At 41.1% G+C, this 18,619-nt stretch overlaps 1 protein-coding gene across 4 annotated transcripts in view; it reads left to right on the plus strand.

Annotated features, from left to right (window-relative positions):
- RGS17 (regulator of G protein signaling 17) overlaps positions 1 to 18,619 on the plus strand; it is a 138,747-nt gene that overhangs the window by 114,755 nt on the left and 5,373 nt on the right. For all 4 annotated transcript variants that reach the window (XM_056125967.1, XM_056125964.1, XM_056125965.1 and 1 more), the window contains exons 3-4: positions 1,371 to 1,460; positions 3,384 to 3,618. In XM_056125967.1, the coding sequence (XP_055981942.1) occupies positions 1,371 to 1,460; positions 3,384 to 3,618 (325 nt within the window). The remainder of the gene's footprint in view (positions 1 to 1,370; positions 1,461 to 3,383; positions 3,619 to 18,619) is intronic.

Consider the following 18,619-nt stretch of genomic DNA (forward strand, 5'->3'; position numbering starts at 1 on the left):
TCCCCAGCATCCCATGTGGTCCCCCAAGCACCCCCAAGTGTGAGCCCTGAGTGCAGAGCCAGTAGTAAGCCTTCAAGCATTGCCAGGTGTGGCCTCCCAAAAAAAAACCAAAAAAAAAAAAAGGAACATGCTCCGCACATAATAAAAAAATAATCATTTTCATGGTCTCCTGCTGATTGAATGAACAAATGGAAGAGATTCTCTTTCTGAATCTCCTTTGCTTTCAGACCAACTCTCACGAACCTCCTCTGCTCTGGTCAAAGGGGTCTCTTGTTCATTCAGTACCAGACTTTTTCTAAGACCAGAGAGTCCCTGTTGCCAACACTGCTTCTGATTATCTACCTATAACTTCCATAGTTGCAGCCCACAGCCAGAATGTTGGGTGTTTCTCTTGGCTGCTCACCTATATTCCATAAACTGACAATCTTTTTCTTCTCCTGCTGGGTTGCTCAACCCCCTAAGGTTATCCGAGCTCCTGTACCCTGTAGGATTTCCCTGTGGATGCCCCAGAGATACAGACTCCCCTCCTCCAGACCTCCCCCCCCCCACCCCTGTAAGCTCTCTGGGTGGCCCAGCCTTTCTCTGGCCCAACATCAGGGCTGGGCTAAAGGGATTAAAAGACAAAGGCAAACTCCAATAGAAATGAAGTCCTTTGAATTTAAGTGCATGGAGAAGTGATGCTATCAGTGACAAGGAAATCTCTTCTGCAGGGGGAAGAATGGTATGAATGCAGCACTTTCTCCTTTGGATTCAGATCTTTTTTATCTTTTTTAGCCATCAATGGGGGAAATGTTTGGAAACCAAGCGAAGCATAGTATAAAGCAAAAGTCAAAATGGTTTTACTCCAAAGAGGTCTAGAAGGAAATATATCAAATAGTAAATTATATAACTATGTACATCAGGGATTACAATTCCTGCTATGCAAGGGGGGGTCATTGTGCATAATTATGTCCATTTTGAGATTCTGTTTTACTTTGACCTTGTATTAAAGACTAGTATCAAAGATTTGTTTCAGGGCTGGAGCGATAGTACAGTGGGTAAGGCATTTGCCTTGCATGCAGCCAACCCAGGTTCAATCCCCAGCATCCCATAGAGTCCCCCAACCACCGCCAGGAGTAACTCCTTAGTGCAGAGCCGAGAGTAACCCCTGGGCATTGCTGGGTGTGACCCAAAAATGCAAAATAAATAAACTTGTCTCCCTCCCTTTTGTTAATACCAGTTTGCCTCAGATGGTGCTGTTCTTCTGTACATTAAATATTCTCGCATATCGGAAACCAAAGTTTTCTGTGAAGTGTTTTTCTTATAATGTTATTGTTTCTTGAAAGAATTGGTATTCCCTCGACAAAATAAAGTGTTATGCTACATTACAGCCTCACTGTTAGGAACGAAGAAAGAGGGGAAAATGCAGGAAGACCTGCGCATACCACAAAGATGGAGAGTATCCAGGTCCTAGAGGAATGGTAAGTGAGATTCGTGCGGTAACCGTGTTCCTGCTTTTGTAACTTCTGGGTAACTGCCTCAGCTCTTGCTTCTTGGAACTCCTTATTTTGTGAAATGAATGCCGGGTGATCTTATTCTGATTGTAATCGCTCTTTACCATATTTTCTGTTCACTATATTAAGTCATCAGCCTGAGTTATTTTTTTATTTTTTCCCTAAAGAAATAATTGCATGACTTAATGCTGCAAAGTGGCCACATTCTTTACTTTTCTTTCCTGGGAATTTTTATCGTTGTTCTCTTTAAAGAAGTGAGTTTAGAAGTTTCTAAACCACATCAGAAAAGCCATGGGATTAAATTGCCTAAGAGAGTCAGGAAGGACTTCCAGCTGTTCACAGTCCCAGTTTCCTTTGAATAAAGACTGGTTGAAATGGAGTGTCTAAAGAATACAGCAGTTATAAGCAGATTATTTGTATAGTTATATGTTATCTTTCTGCACATATGAACATACTTTTTGTTTGGGCCCACACCCTGCAGTGCTCAGGATTTACTCCTGATTCTGTGATCAGGGACCACCCCTGGTGTATCTGTGGGAACCATATGGGAGGCCAGACATCCAACCTGGATTGGTTGCATGCAAGGCAATCGCCCTACCCTCTGTACTAGTAAACTAAAACATTTAGTGGTAATGCTTCTTAGTAACTTTTCTGCCTTTTAAATTTGTTTTGGTGAAAGAGAAAGTTCAGGCATTTTGAAGTCATAATAAATCTATTGAAAACACTGTCCCAAGAAAAGTAAGAAAAGATAAAATAAAAGTTTACCTTTAACCAGATATATTTTAGGTTGGAAAATTATTAAAAGACTAGTGTGATGAACTAAACTGTGATGAATCCATCTGTGGGTAAAAATAATTAGTTTATAACATCTAACAGAAAACTTGGTAAAGTTTGGAAAAGTGAGTGACAAGTATATATAATGTAGTATTATTTTATATCCAATGAAAAATGAAAAAAATTACTACTGGAGATAAAAGGAAATATCTGCAACCTTATGGCTTAAAAATGAAAATATATGGCTCGGAGTGAGAGGGCACTTACCTTGCCTGTGTCGGATCTGGGTTCAGCCTCTCACCCCACTTGTGGTCTTTCGAGCCCACTAGGAGTGATCCCTGAGCACAGAACCAGGAGTCAGCCCTGAGCATTGCTGGGTGTGGCCCAAACAAAGTTTTATCAGATGCAAATATGTTTAAAATCACTTCATCTCAGGGCTGGAGTGATAGTACAGCGGGTAGGGCGTTTGCCTTGCACGTGGCCGACCCAGGTTCGATTCCCAGCATCCCATATGGTCCCCTGAGCACCGCCAGAAGTAATTCCTGAGTGCAGAGCCAGGAGTAACCCCTGAATATCACTGGGTATAACCCAAAAATTAAAAAAAAATTTTTTAAATCACTTCATCTCAATTATCATATGTAATGTTTCAGCTTATATTGTGAATTTTTCTGAGATTCCTTAGGGATTTATTTATGATGGCCGAAACCATAAAGTAATTAATACCTGGCGGTTCTAAAAATGGATTCCTTCTCAGGAAGGTCATTCCCACAGGAATGTTGTAAATCCTTACTTGACTAATGATACCCTAGGAGATGTCCACCTGCTCAGTCGCCACTAGGTGGCAGCAGTTGAATAAGCTAAACTTTCTGCAGCTCCTGGCCTGAGTGATAGTACAGCGAGTAGGGCATTTGCCTTGCACACAGCCGACCCGGTTTCAATCCCTGGCATCCCATATGGTCCCCCAAGCACTGCCAGTAGAAATTCCTTAGTGAAGAGCCAGGAGTAACGCCTGAGCATCGCTGGGTGTGACCCAAAAAGAGAAAAACCCTTTCTGCATCTCCTTTCCTGCAGGGTCTGGGTCACTTTGACCTTTGCTAACCACATCTGTCTCTGCAGCCAGAACCCCACTTCAGATGAAGTCTTATCCTGGTCTCAAAACTTTGATAAGATGATGAAGGCCCCAGCAGGAAGAAATCTCTTCCGCGAGTTCCTCCGCACGGAGTACAGTGAAGAGAACTTACTTTTCTGGCTTGCTTGTGAAGACTTAAAGAAAGAACAGAACAAGAAGGTTATTGAGGAAAAAGCCAGAATGATCTATGAAGATTACATCTCTATCCTGTCTCCAAAAGAGGTAAAAATATGGAAAACACTCATAGCAGCTTCTTTTTCCCAAAAACCAACATGAAGCTCAGGAGCCTGGTGTTTACGTTGGGTTAGATCAAGGGTGTGGACCGTCTGGAAGATTCTTTAGAGATAAATTGAGCTCTCTGGATGGTTTTGAGAAAGCTCCGTATTCCCCCACTGTACCTGACCATTTGTCTGTGCTAAATCCTTTGGTTGTCCACTTTCTGAACAGGACATTAGCACGGAGAAATCTGTTAATTAAGTCAAGAATTAAGTCATGACTTAAAGAGAAAGAATGGTACTTTCAGATAGAGTTTCTCCAGGTCACATGTATGAGAATATCCAGGAGAATATGTCTGAAAAGTAAATTCTTGAGGACTCGTGAGGATTGCTGAGTCTGAATTTCTGGAAATAGACGCCAGAATTTGGTACTTTTTAGGGGGTCAGGAAGCGTTGGTTCAACCACACCAAGTGGTACTTGGGTCCTACTGCTGTTGGTGCTTGGGAATACTTGTGTGGTGCTAGAGATTAAATTAGGGTAGCCCGCCACATGCAAGGCACACACCTTAGTCCCTGTACAATCTCTTCCACTCAGGAATCTTTATTTATTTATTTATTTATTTATTGCTTTTTGGGTCACACCAGCAATGCTCAGGGGTTTCTCCTGGCTTTGCACTCAGGAACTACCCTAGAGGTGCTCGGGGGACCATATGGGATGCTGGGAATTGAACCTGGATCAGCCGTATGCAAGGCAAACGCCCTACCCGCTGTACTATTGCTCCAACCCCCAAGAATCTTTATTTTTAAAGAACTTTCCACATACACACTCGCTTGAATATCCCTGGTTTAGGAGCTCCAGACAAAAGAACAAACAAAACCCTGCCTTGTTTGTAGATTTTTTTTTGATACACTTTTTAAAAAATAAAACAAGTGTCACTTCTTCCTTCCTGACCCACTGTTAATCTTTAGGGGAGTAAAGGGTGATGCTAATTGTTGTCTATATTCTCCTTATTGAACATTAGAATTTGTTTTCCCAGGGACTAGAGAGATAGCACAGCGGGTAGGGCGTTTGCCTTGCACGCGACCGACCCGGGTTCGATTCCCAGCATTCCATATGGTCCCCTGAGCACCGCCAGGAGTAACTCCTGAGTGCAGAGCCAGGAGTAACCCCTGTGCATCGCCAGGTGTGACCCAAAAAGCAAATAAATAAATAAATAAATAAATAAATAAAATAAAAAGATAAAACTCTTCTAGAATTTGTTTTCCCAGTTCCACAAATATACTTAATATGCAAGGATCGTTTCTAGCAACCAAAATACAGTTTTCTATGAATTAAAAATATATATAAATGAACATGCTTTAGAGAAGTGTTCTGGCCCCCAGAACTTCCTTCCTCTGGATAAAGGAAGAGTTGGTGGGGTGCCTCAGGCCCCCGAATGCTGAGTGACAGAGCGCTAGAGGGTTTGAAAGCTCTCGTCCCTCGAGGTCCCTGAGGTGCCTTCTCTTCTCCACTTTCTTTATATCTTTTGCCTCTCAACCACTCCTGCCTTTTTCCTACTCTCTTAACCATCCTGACTGGAGACTTTCCTGGGTGTGTGTGTGGGGCGGGGGGAGGGGTGAGTGTGTGTGGGTATGTATGTGTGTGACTGTGTGTTGAGGGGGATGACATTTAGGACATCCCTTGAACTAGTTTTCCCCTACCCTGACCTCTATAAAATAAGGGGAAATATACTCTCTCTATCTCTGTGTTTGAACTTTTTCTGCCAATTATTTCACTTCTAATGAGGTCTACCTAGGTAGTTAAAAATATCATATTGCTTAGGCTATACTTATCTTTGGATTGCTCCAATAGCTTCATCTGGATACGAGGAAGCTTTCATTGGGATTTAGAAAGGATGTTCTTTCTTACTACCTTAATAGAGAAAAAGAAGTTTTCACAGAGACAAGGTGGGTATGTCTTCCTGTAGTCCTCCAATACGTTTATTATTGGTGCCAGTCTGTCATTTCAACACCTTATAATGGTACATCCTAAAAGCAGAATTTTAAACTTCAACAACTAGCCATGTTAACTTGGATTGTTTTTAGGGTAAGAGTTTGTTTCTTGGGGGCTGGTGTGATTGTGCAGCGGGGAGGGTATTTACCTTGCGCATGGCTAACCCAGGTTTGATCCCCCGCATCCCATAGGGTTCCCCCGGCACTGCCAGGAATAATTCCTGAGTGCAGAGCCAGGAGTAACCCTGAGCATCGCTGGGTGTGACCCAAAAACAAAACAAAAAACAAAAGAATTTGTTTCTTGTTTTTAATATTTTACCACATGGAAAATATACCAAATGGTCCATAATGTGGTTCTCATGCAGAAGTTTTTTTAAATATGATGTGGGTCTGAAAGATAGTGCAGGGTTATGGGTACTTTCCCTGATACAGCCTACCCTAGTTCAGTCCCAGGAAGCACCCCTGGTCTTTGAACACACAGGATTTCAGTGATCCCAGAGCACAGAACCTGGAGCAAGTCCTGAGCACTGCTGGCTGATGCCTCCAACCTCACAAAAGAAATTGTACGTATCACATTTCCTTCCCCACTATGCAATATAGATCATCTTACATTTATTATATTTGTCTTGAATGATGACTGTCTCATTTTAAAAGAAACTCCCTAATTAATCACAGTTACTATATTTTAGAAGCCTCCGTTTTCTCACTTTTAGTTTTAATGAGAGGCATATTTTGTTCTCAAAACTGATTTTCAAATGCTGTTGTGGAGTTTTATAAATTACTTAATTTTCACAAAATTACTTCTTTGTGGGTCAGGGGTTAGATTTTTTTTTATCTTATTTATTTATTTATTTATTTATTTATTTTTTGCAAAAACCGTGGAGTTTTGTTTAAGCCTAATTTCTTTGCAAAAAACGTGACTTTCAACAAAAAGTCATTAAAATATTGTTTTCTGATAAGGAATATGACCTTTTCTCAATTAAATTAATGAATCTCGAGTGGAATAGCGATACTTACCTGCTTCTTTATCTTACCTGGTAACTACATTTTGGACAAAACTCAGCTCAGAACATCCCTAAAATTTACAGAGCAACACAGATACAGGGGTGAATTTTTTTTTTCTCCTGGAATACTAATTGTAAAGAATTCTTAGAATCTAAGTTTTTGGTCTGTACATAGTTTGGCCTGTATAAAGTGTCTTCACTTAGCCAAACAATCATTCTCCGGTTCATGTATTTTCATTTAATGTTTTCTTGGCATTAATAAACCAAAAATTGATATTTGCTGTTGTGAAAAAGGAATTGTTTAAAAGCTAGAATTTAATCCAACGTCTAAGTGTATTTCCTCTTGACCCATTTTCCATGGTTGGTCTCCTTGAGGTCCTCCCTTCAGGTTCTGCTCTTTTTTTTCCGCTTTCTGGGTCACACCCTGTGATGTACAGGGGTTACTCCTGGCTCTGCACTCAGAAATCACTCCCAGCGGTCCTCAGGGGACCATACGAGATGCTGGGCATCAAACGCGGGTCGGCCTCGTGCAAAGCAAACGCCCTAACCACTCCAGCCCAGATCCTGCTCTTTCTTCTTAATCCATAACCCTTTCTAATCTGCCCCCGCTCATTGGCCTGACTGTGTAAAATGTGTCCATCTAATCAACGACAGCTTGAAGCTCTCCCTGTCACAACGCCCGTTTAGGAAGTCTCACCTCCAATTTTCACACTGGGACTAATGCACCTAGGCCCTGTAGAGAGTAATATTCAGGCACAGAAGATTCTAGATCCCAGTCCTCTGCAGCCCTGTATGACCTGAGTTCAGTTACACCACTCCTCTGAGCCTGTTTTGCTTGCAAATATGAAAACAAAAAGAGACTAGTGAGCCAGCAAGGCCCTAGAAAGTCCTGTGCTACCACTTTGCCCTCTTGACCGACAGATATGGCTCTTCTGGTCTCCTGACTGTGAACCCAGTGTCTGCTTCCAGCATAGGAGCCCAAGCAACAAAGCAGCGAGAGTTGGCAGCTGCTTCTGCTTCCTGGGGACTGGGGACTCAAGAGAACTTGACTTTTGTCCTATGGAAATTTTTTTTCTTTTTTAGCTTTTTGCTCGAGGTAAAGGCCCTCCCATTGTTCGTCGATTTGCTCGAGCGGGCCCAGTAACGTCTCCATTGGAGACTTTGTTGTTACTGTGTTTGGCATATCGAATACGTCACAGGGAGCTTGCCAGGCTCTGCCGTGCGGGCGAGATACTCTCGGTAGCTTGCCAGGCTCTCCTAGAATTATAAAAAAATAGTAAACTAATGATAAATTGATAAAGTATAATTGTTTCAGAACTAGATTTTGTATGCTCGAGGCCCTCCCGTTGATCGTCGATTTGCTCGAGCAGGCCCAGTAACGTCTCCATTGGAGACTTTGTTGTTACTGTGTTTGGCATATCGAATACATCACGGGGAGCTTGCCAGGCTCTGCCGTGCGGGCGAGATACTCTCGGTAGCTTGCTAGGCTCTCCGAGGGGGCGGAGGAATCGAACTTGGGTCGGCCATGTTAGCTGCGTGCAAGGCAAACGCCCTACCACTGTGCTATCGCTCCAGCCCCTGGAATTTCTTTTTTAAGAGCACAAATATTTAAATCATTTGTCAATTGACAATGACTAAATAGCTTTTAAAAAGATAGGATTTTATTCTGAATCAGAACCTCATTTTTCTTCACTAGAGTTCATTTTAGCTTAATGTTCTTGGGGTGTCATGTTTTTCTTCATTAATTGTAGAGAAAGTCCTCATCATTAAAATGATGTATCTGTACCTAAATTATTTCCCTCATAAAACCAGCATATATGCAGAAAATTGCATTTTATTGTTTGCCTTAGACCATGTTTTATACATCTTTAATATTCTGAGCTTTGTTATAAAGCAAATGTTTGCAATCAGGAGGCAATATTCTTTTCATTTCTTAGTGTAATGTGCATTTTGAAAGGAAAAAGAAAACAGTTTTTAATTTTTTAACCTAAACACTTAGAAATGTGCATATATTTCAAAAGAAAATTTCCTCCTTGCATGGTGTCCTCAACTAGAAAACATAATAGATAATAAAGAGAATTTAGGGCTAATAACAGTTTTACAGCACATAGCTGATCTGATAATACATGTCAGCTATATTTTTTAATGTATTATCATATCAGCTATGAGCGATAGCACAGTGGTAGGGCGTTTGCCTTGTGTGAAGCCAGCCTGTCCAAGCCCAGTTCGATTCCTCCGCCCCTCTCGGAGAGCCCGGCAAGCTACCGAGAGTATCCTGACCGCGCAGCAAAGCCTGGCAAGCTAACCGTGATGTTTTCGATATGCCAAACACAGTAACAACAAAGTCTCCAATGGAGACATTACTGGACCCGCTTGAGCAAATCGATGAACAATGGAAGGACAGTGACACTGATATGTATGTATGGTAATGTATGTATGATATGTATAGTGTAATCTTATATGTATTAGGAACTAAAAAGACAAACCCAGAAAAATTAAAAAAAAACAACCTTAATAAAAAACCCATTTAAGTACCAGTACCATATATAAAACTAGTGTCATATATAAGCATCACTGAACTGTTGAAGAAGTAATCATAAATCCTACAACAAATTACCTGAATTAAAGAAAACCATGTGTGTTGTATCTTCAAATCTCGTGGCCTGCCATCTGTATGACACTAGAGCAGCTCATTTCTGTGCTCACGGACTTCTCCGTATAGCAGAGAGATGGATGGAGAAAACTCCAAAATGCTTTAATGTTGTGGGGTTGAAGTCATAGCACAGCGGGGAGGGCGTTTGCCTTGCATGCGTCCAACGCAGTTTCAATTTCCAGCATCCCAGGAGTAACCCCTGTGCATCGCTGGGTGTGACCCAAAAGAAAAAAGAAAAAAAAAACTTTGATGTTGCATTGGGGCTCTGCTGAATGTATATATTTTTTTTATTAGTGAAACACCATGAGGTACAGTTCTAGATTTACAATTTTTTGTGCTTGGGTTTGATCATGTATATTTTAATAGCAGTAACAATTGTTTCTTTTGATTTGACTGCAGATTTCTAGTTGCTATCTGGGAGAAAGTAATAACCCCATTTAGACACCAGAATTACCTAACAGCTAATGTATATGGGATAGACAAATGGATATTTTGTGTGAACTTGCCTGCCTGTTCAAGGAAAATTGTGTGCCGTTAGTGGACTCCCATGCAGTACTCGGGAGATCCAGGGTCTGTAATTCTTGGTCAGCCTGGACATTGGTTCTATCTGAGGGCCACCCCAGGGGTGCTTTTGGGGTCTCAGTGGCTGTACATTGTGATGCTCGAGGGAGACTATGTAGTACTAAGGATTCAACTAGGGTCTTCCACATGCAAGGCACGCAACCTAACTCCTATGCTATGTCTATGGCCCCACTTTTTTTTTTTGAAGTATTGTGAGATACAGTTACAATGGTTCCATGTTTGAGTTTCAGTCATACTGTGACCGAACATCCATCCCTCCACCAGTGCACATTTTCCACCACCAATGTCCCAGTACCTCCCTCCCCATCACAGCCCTCCTTCTGCCTCTATGGCAGACAATTTCCCCCATACTCTCTTTCTCCTTCTGGGCATTATGGTTTGCAATATTGATACTGAGAGGTTATCACGTTTGATCCTTTATCTACAATCACTGACTTAGTGATCCCTTCTCTATTCCAGCTGCCTTCTCCCCCAGCTCATGAGACAGGCTTCCAACTACGGAGCAGTATTCCTGGCCTTTGTATCTACTGTCGTTGGGTGCCAGTCTCATATTATGTTATTTTATATTCCATAAATGAGTGCAGTCATTCTAGTCTATCCCCCTCTTTCTGACTTATTTCACTTAGCATGATACTCTCCATGATTATCCACTTATATGCAAATTTCATGACTTCAGCTTTTCTAACAGCTGCATAGTATTCCATTGTGTTGATATACAATAGTTTTTTTTTTTTTTAACTATCATCTGTTCTGGGCACTTTGGTTGTTTCCAGATTCTGGCTGTTGTGTACAGTGTTGCAATGAACATACAGGTGCAGATATCATTTCTACTGTGCTTTTTTGTACCCTTGGGATATATTCCCAGAAGTGGTGTTGTGGGATCATATGGAAGCTCAATTTCTGGTTTTTGAAGGAATGCCCACATTGTTTTCCACAAAGGCTAAACCAATCGGCATTCCCACCAACAATGAAAGAACTGAGTCGCTTTCCCCCAACATCCACGCCAGCACTGATTGTTTTCGTTCTTTTTGATGTGTGGCATGGCCCACTTTTAAGTTATTTAAGTCATTTTTAAAAATCAGAATTCATCACTTACCTAGATTATTTTATTTATGTGTGATTTTTTAAAGTATGCATTAGGTATTTCAGATGAACCAAACGCTGGACTAGATGTCAGGTCAGGGATCTGATGATGGTGAAGAAATATTGGTCTATCCTTAAAGAATCATGTTTTTTTTAAGAAGGTAAACAAAACATGTCAAAAACTAGTACCTAAAGTCTGTGATAAATATCATGGTAGGCAGAGATGAAGGTCAAGATCAGATCACTCTGAGAAGGTAATTTTCAAATTGATGTAAAGTTTGAAGAAATTGGGCTTGATCAAAATGCTGTTATAATTTTCTTTCTTTCTTTCTTTCTTTCTTTCTTTCTTTCTTTCTTTCTTTCTTTCTTTCTTTCTGGGGGTGGTCATTGTTAGGGACACACTCAGCACTGCTCATGGTTACTCCTCACTCTGAGCCAAAGATCAATCCTGGCAGGCTCAGGGGACCAAATAGGGTGCCAGCGTTCAAACCCAGGTCAGTTATGTGCAAGGCAAACCCTTTACACTCTTTACTTCAAAATAGTCTTATAGCTATGATCAGTTATTGCTGTTTTTACTTGGACTTAAGCATTGTTAAAAATGATAATATGCATTTTATTACAATATGAGTATCTCATCTATCCCAGCCACCAAGACAAGTGGGGCCATTTTACAGCAAAGAAAACAGATTCTCAGAGTCAAAGCAATTGTTCAAGGACTTTCAGACCATACCTGGTAGATAGCAAAAACCCAAGATTTTCTGATTCCAGACATTTTTCTTCCAACTACAATGTGCTAATTAGATATTTTATTTTTTAGTATTTTCTTCATGATATTACTTTAAAACTTCAGACAAATATCAAATAACCTTTTACCTACATGACTGAATTCTCCCTCACATAAGAAGAATTATCTTTCTTATCATTTGGATCCTGCCAGGAATATGACTAGTATGACTTTTGCTTTACTGTAACAATAATATTTGCTTCAATAGATTCCACCATATAAGTATTTTCCATGATCTTATTTGAAATGCATGTTATTTGCAATGCATAACTATTTTCAGTGGAAATAACCATCAGAAATACTATTATAAGTATACATGATAAAAAGTATATAAAAACTGGACTAAAAAATCTGATTTTGAGGCTGGAGTGATAGCACAGAAGGTAGGGCATTTGCCTTGTACACAGCCAACCTGGGTTCGATTCCCAGCATCCCATATGGTCCCCCGAGCACCGCCAGGAGTAATTCCTGAGTACAGAGCTAAGAGTAACCCCTGTGCATTGCCAGGTGTGACCCAAAAAGCAAAAAAAAAAAACTGATTTTTTTTATATCTATAAAATTGAGGAGAAATGTGGAAAATAATTCTATTAAAATGGAAAACAATTTCATTAAAATTGGAAAAGAACAGTTCTGTTACAGAACTGGCAAAATTCTTGTAAAAGAAAAAGAAAATGTATTTTTTTTTTGCAGGGGGGGTTAAGGTGGTGGGGTGGAGTACTAATAAAATGACTTCACCAAAAATTAAGTGAAATTAATTGGGGGGGAAAGGGGGGAAAGTTTCAGGAATTCATTGCTTTAAAGGAAAATCTGTGGAATTTAAAAGAAAAAAAATGCGTTCCATGAAAATTCCTAATTCTCAGTGTAGTTCTTCCAGAAATGCTCCCCCAAGGTCAAAGTTTTCAGTGCACCTTGGCAACTGGAACATCAAGACAAGGTCCAAACTTGGCAAGCTCCCTTTTGGCAGTATTCACCTAGGGGACCCAGTTCCCCTCCATTGCGTAGGAAGTCTAAACAGTTAAACTCAATGGAAGGAATATGACTCGGTCCCAGGTTTCCTCGGGACTCCCTAGCAAAATTTGTTCTTATTATCCCCTGCTTTACCTCCAGACTCCTGTAGACCCTTGAAGTTTGTTAGATTTTCCTCCCTAACAAGTCTCTCCAATGGCCAGGAGGGGTTTCTGTGCTGTCAAGCGCTCACTTTTTCTTCTTACCTCTGTCTTACTTCTGAGGGTGACTGAGGATATGTCACATAGTCTCTCTTCTCTTTCTTCACTTGTATTTTTCAGCACTGCCAGCCAATCTTAACAGTGCTAGGACTGGTGGTTTATTTGTTTGTTTATTCATTATCTTGGCGTTTTGGGGTCACAGCCGATGATACTCAAGAGTTACTCCTGTCTCTGCACTCGGGAATTACTCCTGGAGGTGCTTGGGAGACTGTATAGGATGCCGGGTATCCAATCTGGGTCAGCCGCATGCGAGGCAAACACCCTGCCTGCTGTACTATCCCTTCAGCCCCCTAAAACTGCCAATTTTTTTCTTTTTTAGTTATATTTTATTTTTATAAAGTTGTTCACATGAATTCATTACATTCAATATTCTAACACCAATCTCACCATCATTACACCTTCCCACCACCATTACTTCAAATTTTCCCACCACCACCCAAGCCTTCCCCCAAAGCTTGTCCTAAATAATTTATTTTGCATTGCTTGTTATGAACAATCTGCTGAAAATGATCCAAAAAAGTTTCCATAGAGGAAAATGTTTGAAGATTGTTGTGTCTCATCCTGGAGCCATTAAGCACTTGTGTAAGAGATTACTAATATATTGTTACAGGTTGAGCTGTGTGTGCTATTTTTTTCTGATTGATATCGGCTGCCTTCTACCTTACACCCCATTAAATGTGGTGTACTCATGATACATCAGTGGAGTAGAATATAAGATGTTGCATGGCTGCATTTGCAGCCGCAGACTCCTGAAGCTGCCAATTTAAATGCTGCCAAATCACCCAGTTCTGTCTGTGTGACCTTACTGTCTTTTGGAGTCCTCTATGGCTATATATTTGGTTTTAGAGTCACACCTATCAGTGCTTACTCCTGGTTCTGTGTAAGGGATCACTCCTGGCAGGGCTCAGACGACCATCTAGGGTGCGGAGGATTGAATCTGAGCTACTCATGCCCTACCAGTGTGTTATTTCTCCAGTGCCCAGAAGTCCTCTTTATTATTCACAATAGTGTAAATGTTTCTGCTCTCGGTGTACAAAGTCATATTAGCTCCCCCACCATCAATGTTCCAAAACCCTCTGCCACTTTTACGGTACATCTATCACTTACCACTAACCCCTCTCCCACTGCTGCAGCCCCCTCGGTAAGCTGATTTCTCTTGACAGAATCTAAGGGTATTTTTCCCTGTTGGACATTGTCTAATCCCGTGCTTTGTCTTTCTGTATGCCAAATATAAGTGAAATCATTTGGCATCTGTCCTTCTCCCTTATTCTCCCTAATGTGCCACCCTTTAGTTCTATTCAAGTAGTAGCAAAAGGTAGGATTTCGTCTTGGAGCTGATGCATATTCCATTGTGTATATGTACGCCAGTGTCCTGGTAGGCATTTCTGTCTTGTTAGGTAATTGGGTTGTTTTCAGGTGTTTTAGCCAGTACCACTGCAGTGAACATAGGTGTGCCCTATATATATTTTTGAATTAATGTTTTTGTATGTGTGGGGTAGGTGCCAAGAAATGGAATCACTGGGTCAGATGGAAGCTGCATTTTTAATTTTGGGAGAAGTCTCCATACCATTTTTTTATAGAGCGAACCAGATGACCCACCCACTGTGGATAAAGTCTTTTTCTCCTCAGGTGACCAGCCTTTTTGATATTGATAATCATCACTGGTATGAGGTGATACCTCACATTTGTTTTGATTTGCATCGTTTTGATTTGCATCCATGATGATGAACATTTTCTTCATATGTCTGTTGGGCATCTGTGTGTCTGCTCTGAGGAAGTGATTGTTCCACACTTTGCCTCATTGTTGGATGGGGTTGTTTGTTTCTTGCTTATTGGATCTGTGAGAGCTTTCTATAAACTCCATCTTGTATATTATTAGCCTTTTGTCACATGCAGATTGTGCTAATATTTTTCCCCATCTAGAAGGGTATCTGATTTTAACCTTAATTTCTTTTAGCAACACAGGCGCTTTTAGTTCAATGCCATATTGTTCTTTTTTCCACATTATTTTGGAGCCCTTCAAAACTTACTACGGCATCCTGCTGCCTCTCTCAACCCTTCTTCCTCTTGAATGTGACTGCACGGATGAAGCAAGAAAAAAATTTCTGTTGCTCAAGAACTAATCTTGTTTCAGGACACTCAACTTTTTCTTTCCTTAGGGTGAATTCTTTCCAGGAAATTCCTTCATCCCTCATGCACTGTCCTAGATAACATGATCTTTGAACAAGCGTTTCACAACTAGGGTCCAGTGGCCTCTTGAACCCTCGGGATGTGGTTTCTAGGAGACCACCGGTGAACATAGCATAAATTTGAGGTCATGGCATGAGATAGCACTGTCCTCCTGTTGTTCATCGATTTACTGGAGCGGGCACCAGTAACGTCTCCATTGTGAGACTTATTGTTACTGTTTTTGACATATTGAATACGCCACAGGGAGTTGCCAGGCTCTGCTGTGCGGGCGGGATACTCTCGGTAGCTTGCCGGGCTCTCCGAGCTGGACAAAGGAATCAAACCCGGGTTTGTGCAAGGCAAACACCCTACCCGCTGTGCTATTGCTCCAGCCCATAGCATGAGATAAGGGGAACAATTGGTAGGACAGGAGGGGGATCTGAAGTGGGATGGGGAACATGGTCTAAAATATGATGAGAAACTCTGTTGAAAACCAGCTAGTTGTTTAGTTGTTCCTGAATCTTGAGGTAACTGTGGCTCAAACTTGTGTCAGGACCCACATCCTCTCAGTGTATTATAGAAGTTTCATATTCAGAGGCACAAACAAGCCACAAGACAAAACTATAGATTCTTCTACCCCTGGGGTTTGTCCTTATTATTTGATCTTTCTACACTTCTTTCACCTGACTATCCTGTTCAAACAAACAACCATTTCACTTTATTTTTGCCCAGGTCTTCTAACTATTAATGTAAATGTTTTATTTTTTTAATGAAAAGAATAAAGGGATTTGTGCTAGAGATCACTAAATGTTAAATAATAATACTTTCAATTCTGCTACGGTGTTTCATGTGCCAAAAAATTTAAATATGGACTGGAAAGATAGTACAGGAGATAAGGCACTTGTTATGTCTGTGACTTCGGCAGGCTAGAACCCGGGCTTGAATTCTCAGGACCATGTATTGTTCCCTGAGCACCACCAGGAGTCACTTCTAAGCACCAAACCCAGAGTAGCCCCTGAGCACTGCTGAGTGAGGCCCACCTCCCAAAAAGTAAAATAAAAGTAACTTAAGAACTCAATAGTGAGATCTCACAATACTTAATAATTCATTATATTTTCCTGTCAAAATAATTCCAGCTACTGAAAAAATAACTGTTACGTTACATTTGTGCTGCTATTTAAAAAATAAATCATCTTTTTTAGTTAATGTAACATTTCCCTCTCCAATGGAAAGTATTAAAATTGGAAAACGAGAACATTTATATAAACAGTAGAGTCTATTGATCACTTGATCACTTGACATCGCATTATTAATCAGTTTGCTCGAGCAGGCGCCAGTAATGTCTCCATTCATCCCTGCCACATGCTAGTGTAGTCCAATGGCATCTGCTCGCTCCAGGAACACAAAAAGTCTCAAACCATTCATTTGGGGTCTTGACGAAGAAGTCTGACCATCATGTAGGTGGGCGGCCACGCGATCTTTCAACGTCCTGTGGAATTCAGTTGGTAACAGCTCTAGTCCAGTGGTCGTCTCCAAATCTCATTATGTGTCCAGCCCATCTGATTTTTGATGCCTTGGCAAACAAGACAGCGTCCCTAATTCTCAATTGTCAAGAGTCTATTGATAAAGTCTATTGATAAACCACCTTTTATTGTACTTCATTCAGAAAAAAAAAATTTAATAAAGCCCCTCAACCAGCAAAAAAATTTACAACTCTCCAAGACTCAGATAATGGTGAAGTTTCATTAATCATTTGTTTGTCTTGGTTTTGGGACCACACCCAGTAGTGCTCAGAGCTTACTCTTGGTTCCGTGCTCAGGGATCACTCCTGGCAGGCTCGGGGGACTGTATCAGCTGCTGGGGATCGAACTTGGGTCAGCTGTGTGCAGAGCAAACACTCTACCCACTATCCTATCACTCTGGCCCCTCATCTGGGTTTTTAATGACTGTCTGCACTTCATGTTAAACATAGAATTATTGCATTCTTAATAGGTATAGTGTAAATACACAGGTACTGTGTAAACACAGCTTTTATATACATGGAGAAACTGAGAATTTGTGTAGCTCACTTTACTCTGATTCACTTTCTTGTGTTGTTGGGAACTACACCTGCAGTATCTCCAAGATGTCCCTGTGTAAGGTACAGTTTCACCTTATCATAATGTGTCCTGAATTAGATCAGTTATTTGAACTCTATCAGTATCTTCATTTTGTGCTATAATTAAATAGAGAGCTTGAGAAAAATTCCTGTGTATTTATTACTTTGGACTTAACGGTGGCCTCTTTATCCGTGACACAGAATCAATAATTAAACAAATACCCTTCGAACACATCCATTTCTGTAGAATGTTTGAAGGATATTAGTTTTGCCGAGATATGTTTGATTTTCCCCACCACATCCCCCATATTTCTTGGTCTAGCTAAATCACAGGAAGTCAATCTGGGTCAGTGGTTTCTGACAAATCTTCCATAACCATCTTGGAGTGTATCATTCAGCCTGTTTCTCTATAGTCTGAAGGAGGACTCAGGAATCTGGGGACAGTCCATGGAATATGAGTGGGGTCAGTCATTAGCACCTTAGACCCCCAACCTTAGTATGAACAGTGGATGCGCAAAGAATCTAGAACACGAAATGTCTTTGTAAAGTGGCTCTAAGAAAACCTAGTTTTTATCATAAAAAGGTTTGTGTAAGCTTGAGTCCATGACTAGACAAACAGCCCTGGCACGTGGTGCCCTTGTACTTGCTCAACTGTGGGTCTGGGCAAGGAAACCAGATATCAGTGTTGGTTTGCTTCTTGAAGGGTTTTGCAAACATGTCCTCTGAGGATATGTTCCTCAAGCATTCCCCTTGGGCTGTTTATTTCCCCCACTTCCTCCTTTCAGTGCGTCCTACAAGTTCCAACAGGATTAGTATTCAGTGAGTAAGAAAAATAATTGCTTCACCTGCAGAATTTAAGTTCTGCACACATCCCGAATGACAATAAATTAATAAAGCAGTGGTTGCTTTAATGGGCGCTCTTGATTCCTTCTGACATTCCTCCTTTCAAAGGCCCCGCCTTAAGCATTCTCTCTGCTTAACCTTTAGCACAGAGATCTGGCTATGCCTCACTAGGCCAAGTTCAAAAACATGAAGAATGCTCACCATGTTTTCGCTGTTGCCTGAATCTGCCACATTTTCAACCTTTGATGCAGTTGAAATTGTCAAAATGTGAAATTATTGAGAATCAGCATTTGAGATGTGTGTTAATTTTGTAGAGTTCCTCTTCTTCTCCTCCCCCTTCCACTGCCTCCTCCCCCTCCTCCTCCTCTTCTTCCTCCCACCGCTCCTCCTCTACAACTCCTCTTCTTCTTCCCACTCCTCCTCCTCTTCCCCCTCTTTCCCCTCCTCCTCCCCTTTCTTCCCCCCCCCTTCCTCCTCCTTCTTTCTCCAGACCCAGCTGTGCTCAAAGCTTATTTCTGGTTTTGTGCTCAGTGATAATTCCTGGAGCGGCTCAGGGTACCATCTGGGGTGCTGG

This window comes from Sorex fumeus, unplaced genomic scaffold (assembly GCF_029834395.1).
Source record: "Sorex fumeus unplaced genomic scaffold, SorFum_2.1 ptg000061l, whole genome shotgun sequence".
In the NCBI taxonomy this organism is placed as follows: Eukaryota; Metazoa; Chordata; class Mammalia; order Eulipotyphla; family Soricidae; genus Sorex; species Sorex fumeus.